Source organism: Beta vulgaris, chromosome 8 (assembly GCF_026745355.1).
Source record: "Beta vulgaris subsp. vulgaris cultivar EL10 chromosome 8, EL10.2, whole genome shotgun sequence".
NCBI lineage: Eukaryota > Viridiplantae > Streptophyta > Magnoliopsida > Caryophyllales > Amaranthaceae > Beta > Beta vulgaris.
The window spans coordinates 14,128,001-14,134,001 of record NC_079209.1 but is presented as its reverse complement, the minus strand read 5'-3'; the positions used below and the strand labels follow the sequence as shown (position 1 = coordinate 14,134,001).

General features: G+C 36.2%; 1 protein-coding gene across 1 annotated transcript; it reads right to left on the bottom strand.

Moving 5' to 3' along the window:
• Positions 1–4,562: 4,562 nt before the first annotated feature.
• LOC104885116 (F-box/LRR-repeat/kelch-repeat protein At2g27520) lies at positions 4,563–5,660 on the bottom strand. Its single transcript, XM_010669826.2, has one exon. It carries the CDS (start codon positions 5,658–5,660, stop codon positions 4,563–4,565), a length of 1,098 nt encoding a protein of 365 aa, XP_010668128.2.
• Positions 5,661–6,001: the final 341 nt, after the last annotated feature.

The window sequence follows — 6,001 nt, the reverse complement described above, 5'->3', positions numbered from 1 at the left end:
TTGTAGTTTTGAAGTAGAACCGGATTCAATTCAAGTGATTGTAAACGAAGTCTTGACATGTGTTGCAACTCCGCACAAATTTCGATCAACAAATCAACATCTTGAAATACACAAAAACCCAAAAACAAATTATCTAAACTCTCACATGGAGAGAGATAAAACCCAATATATGGGCAGGGGCGGACCCACATGGGGTCCTGGGTGGCACGTGCCCCACCATTAATTTTAAAAGATAATAGTTAAAAAAAAGAAAAAAAATAACGGCCCATTACCGTGTACGACAACTATGCTATGCGGTTTCCCAAATACAGCTTCTCCTCAAAATAATATTTTAACCTGCCCTGCCAAAGACTAAGCCGAAAAAGTAAACCTAAAAAAAAATCTGACGCATAGGCATAATAGACTAGTACAACAGTACTGCGTGTCACTGTGAGAGTTTGAGAGAGCCTGCCATTCTGCCACAACCCAGTGGCCCACAGTACAACAAGACAAATCAAATTGCAAATTGCAATTCGTGCCAAGACCTGCCAGTTGCCATACTCAATTTCCTTAATTTCTTTTATTTCACAAGTATGTCAACTCTTTTCCCCTTTCTTTTCCAATTTCCACAAATAGTACTTTGTTTTTTCTTTTAAATTCTATTACTTGCTTCGTTGAATGAATTACAAGATTACAACAAAATTGTTTAATTTTTTTTTTATTTGAATATCGATGTGTGATTGCTTTTTTTGCAAAATATATATCAAATATTCAATAAATAGTAGGAATTTCAAATTATTTGGTTACAAAATCTTTATTTGCTTTTTGAATATCAATGTGTGATTGTTTGGTTACTTATTTAGAGAAAGATTTATTTCTGAAAGTAAGACTTGATGATATTATAGCTCAATTCCAAAATATGAAGACTCGACGAGAACAATTGTAATAGTTTATATTGAAAAATAATTACATTGTGATTTAAACAAAAATAATTTTTATGGGCAATTTATGTATTTATGCATCTTTTTGAATTTTTGCACAATATTAGGTTGATTATTTTGGTGCCCCACCATTATTGAAATCCTAGATCTGCCCCTGTATATGGGTAGACAACCCAATATATGGATAGAAAAACTCTCCATTAGAGAGAGACTAAGATTTATTGGAAACATAAACATAAAAAGCTAGTAATAAAACGAGAAAATGGGCTTACCACCGCCCAAAAGGGTGGTGGTAGCCCCTAAGTTGAAAACTAGGGTTTTGTGGGAGAGGACAGAGAAGAGAGAAAAAGGAGGAGAGAGGAGACGACTTATTTGGTGTGTTGAAGTTTATTTAAACATGCATTTAAATATTAAACTGCTTGTAAATTATATGAATATAGATTCAAAGATCAAATTTTGTAATAATATTAAGGAAAAATTGACAAAAATAAGCCAACCTTTGGCACGTCTTCCACATTTAAGCCAACCTATTGAAAATCCGGATATAATACAATCTTGTTATCAGTTTTGCCAATTTTAAGTCAGATGACTTAAAACCGGATTCACTAGTAATCTATTTTGATTTTTTTGTTTTTGTATTTTTCCCCTTAATTCTGATTTATCTCTCCCCTCTTTATTCTAATCTCCTCTCTTTCTCTCTCCACCTTCTCACTCTCTTCAGCACCACCGCCACGACTAATCACCTACCACCACCGCAACCAATAATCGCCTACCACCACCACAACCACTACTCGCCTACTACCACCGCAACCACTACTCGCCTAACTACTGCTGCCGCGCCGTGCCAACGCCACCATCACATCTGCTTTCTCTTCTCTTTGTTTTCTTCTCTTTTTTTTTTTGGACGAGATCCTTTGATAGGGTGTTGTTCGACTAGTAGTAGATGAGTTGTGGGGATTTGTGATGGTGGCTGGTGTAGCTTGGTTATGGGGGTTTTTCGTGGTGGTTGGGTAGGTTTTTTTGGTGGTTAAGGTTTTGGATGGTGGCTGGCTGGGTTTGTTTTAGGTGAGGGTAAGTGGGGTTGATTCGATGGTTGTTGGGTTCGAGGGTTTGGGTGGGTCTGGGTGGTTCAATTAGGGAGTTTCGTTGTGGTGGGTTTGGTCCGCAACGGGTTAAGGGGTGGTGGGGATTTCGAGTGGCGATTTATGGAGATGAGTATGTATGTGGTTGGATGGGGTAGGGTGGGATTGTGGTTAGGGGGATGGTCGTGGCTGATATGGTGGGATAATGGTCAGGGGCTGGCTATTGGTGGCAGCCATCTGGATGGGGTGGGGGCATAAGAAGAGGGAGGAAAGAGGTGGTGGTCATGGTGTGGCGGCGGTGGTCACAGTGGTGGTTGTGTTATTAGGGCTTTGTTGTGGTGGGTTCGTTGGTAGGGATGGTTATGGAGGTTGTTGGTAGGAGAGGTGGGCGGGTGGGTTTGCTGGTGGCAGTGGTGGTTGGGTGAGGTTCGTTGGTGGCGGGCAATAGGAAGAGAGAGGGATTGAGGGTAAGGCAAGAGAGAGAAATTGGTTTGTGTAATTAGAAAAATTAAATTAATCATTATCAATTAAAAATGGAATTACCATATGTTAAAATTAAATATACAAAGTAATTAATTGAAACTAATCATTGTTAATTAACACTAATCATAATTAACTTGTTGGAACCCGTATTAGCAGGTAAACTAAAGTTAATGATCTAAATTTAGTTTAAATGATTACAAAGTTGGCTTAAATCTGAATTTTCAAAATGTTGGCTTAATTGTGGCAGATCGGCCAAAGGTTGGCTTATTTTTGTCAATTTTTCCTAATATTAAACGAAAGACATAATTCAAAGTTCATAAATAAAGTTTGTAAACATTCAAACATGTTCATATAAAATAGATGCAGTTCATAATAAAACTCATAAAAACATATATCTCAATCCAAAATGTTTTCCTAAAAACTTGATACTACACTTGTAAAACAATTAATAAAGATCTACAAATACACACACCTTGAAAGTTAATAACTACTAGGAAGAAGAGAAAGGTAGGCTAAGAGGGAGAGAGAGTTTAAACTTCAGAAAAGAGATTTATTTCTCAAATTTGGTGTGAAAAATATGATGGGTGAAGACCCCTATTCATACGAATTGAATGAGTAGAATAGGAATAGGACTAGAAAAATAAAAGATAAATGTAGGAAAAAAGATAAACTAATCTAGCTAAGATATAGCTAATATTTACGATTATCCAACTAAGATTAGGAAAAGATATAAATTATCCTATGATACAATGGTAAAATAACTAAAAGATAAGTATCTTTCAAAAAAAAAAACTAAAAGATAAGTAAAGATAAAAATTAGCAAAACTTCATCAAACAATCGTGTAAGATGCGCAACAGGATTCAACTTTCTTTTTTCTTTTTCTTTTTATAATTTTTGTTTTTGAAATTCCATTAAATCTTTTCCTTTTTTTTTCTTCTTTTCTTTTCGAAATCTTTTTTAGATTTTCTTAAAACATTTTAAACTTTTGTTACCAAAGTGCTTGAGTTTTAAAACAAATAAACTTAGGCCCAACATCTATTTGGACTACAATTTATATTAAATAATCAAAATCTTTTATAAAAGCCTATTTTAAAAGCCTAATTAGTACTCCCTCCGTCCCACAATATAGTGCTTGTTTATTTGTTACACGGTCTCCAAAACGTAACTTTGACCTTTAATATCTTCAATTCAGTATTAATAAAAAATATAGAAAGTTGATATTATGAAACTACACATTGAGACATATCTAACAAGATCCCACATGAATATGTTCTTTTATACATGCAAATGAGAATATTCGGTTAAAGATTTTAAAGTTTGACCCACGAAAAATGAAGTAGGCACTATATTATGGGACGGAGGGAGTAAATAACAAGCCTTTTTAGTAAATAACGGTCTTTTTAATAACCAAAAAATTTTTGGTGCTCCCGTAATACTCACTATTGCGCTCACTTCATTTATTTCCGTCAAAATATTATAAGACTTCGTGCCTAATTAAACAATATAACGGTTTATTTTCGAGACTATGCTTTCATTCTGGTTTTCGTAGAGTTGCAAGTTTTTGATCAAAAAGCCAAAAAAGGGAAGCAACATTAATAATCAATCATCACCAAAAACCTCATATTACACCAAAAACGAAGCATAGTTTGTCTTTCATACAAATATATAATGTACAACAAACTAAAAAGTTAGAATTGTAGACAAACATACCATATATTCCCTCAATCATGCTATGGTCCAATATGAAGACATAAACTAGTTCGTCGTTTGCATTTAGTTGTAAGTAGAGGTGATCATAGGCCGGGCCAGGTTCGGGCCGGGCCGCGGCCAAAAAAATTTTCCCATTGGTCGGGCCGGGCCTAAATTGCGGGCCGAATTTTTGTTTCCAAAGCCCGCTATTTCGGACCTAAATTAGCGGGCTTTTGCGGGCCAAAACGGGCCGGGCCAAAAAATTGACTAAAAAGTTGTTTTTGGCTTGCCCAAAGCTCGCCAAAGCAAAAAAGCGGGCCGAAAATTCTGCCCAAAACCCGGCCCGACCAAACATAACACCAAATGTACTAAACAAGACTACTTGCTCTACATACTTCGCGGATCTACTAGTGTCTCTAAACAAGACTCTGCTATTAGATCAGATGAGACGTCATGAAGTTCATTGCCAAGTTCTTTGGTAAATAGGTCATACCAAACATAACTCTTCTTGTTCTTCTCCTCTCTTTGGCGCCAAGACTCTAGTAAGACTTTGTGGCCGTCTTCTGTGAAAGAAATTGGAATAGTGGAGTATTGCATATCATCAAGTTGCACTTTAAACAATTGAACCCAAGAATCATGCCAATTACCATACTTGTTCATAACCCAAAGACCAATCTCAATCGACCATGAATTCATATGCATTATGTACTTGCTTAAGACCAAATGTAGACTCCCCCTAAGATATACAAAACTAGGTCTTCCATCATATCTTGGAAACGGCGTTTTGAATTGCTTGTTACACACAAAATCAATGCTAAACATACCTTTGATACCCGATGTGTCACCATAAAACCAATGTAATGCATTATCTGTTGGAAAACCTCGCGCTACGTCTCCACCAATTCTCTGTAAGCAAAACTTGCCAGAGTACTCTCCGATTCTCTTCCAAGACATTGATTTTAAATTATAAACATGGATTTCTTGTCTAACAATGCTTACAAACTTGTAATCCTTGTTCTTATTATCACATGTAAATCCAAACGCCTCATTATCGTTATAGTATGGATTTCCTTCAAGATTATGATTAAGTTTTGGAACATAGAAAGTTTTTGTAGTCCGAGTCGTCGGATTGTAGAGAAGAAGTCCATATAGAGATCCCTCGGAAGATTCATTGAATTTGTAGCAAAGCACGCCGTTACATGAGCCTACCATTATGAGCTGTTTTTTTAAATTAAACGTGTACAGTTCCGTAGTAGGGAGTAGCGTTTTAGCATCAAAGTTTCCAATGGCGTTGGTGATGGGATTGAAGAGTACTAGGTTGAAATTGAGGTTTTGAATGGATTTCTCCAGATGAAAATTTATGAAACTTGGGTTCTTAATCCAATTGTTCCATTCTTTAGTTACACATTTGCAGGATTGAAGGGTGTTTACAGGCAGACGTGGAAGAATCTCAAGGTCAAACATCGTATCCATGGAATCAAACATTGTATCCATGGAAACAACAGGGAATATGCAATTACTTTATGATAACTTTGAGAGTTTAGTCTTTGAAGGAAATTATTTACCTGAAAATCTCTAACCGGGCTTGCGGTTATATAATGGCGTCGCTAGTCTCGGAATTGGTTTCGGAGTATGACAGTGGGAAGTAATGCTGTTAGAGGATAATTAGGTTAATTAGATCTCCTAATTTTATTGTACTTGGGAATCTCTTATTTACCGTCATTACTCATTATGTGATTTTAGGATTTTTTTTGGGCCCCCTTTCGGGTGGTAAGATGAATTTCCTTTGGATTGTCCACGCATAAGGTCACTCACACAAAGACCCA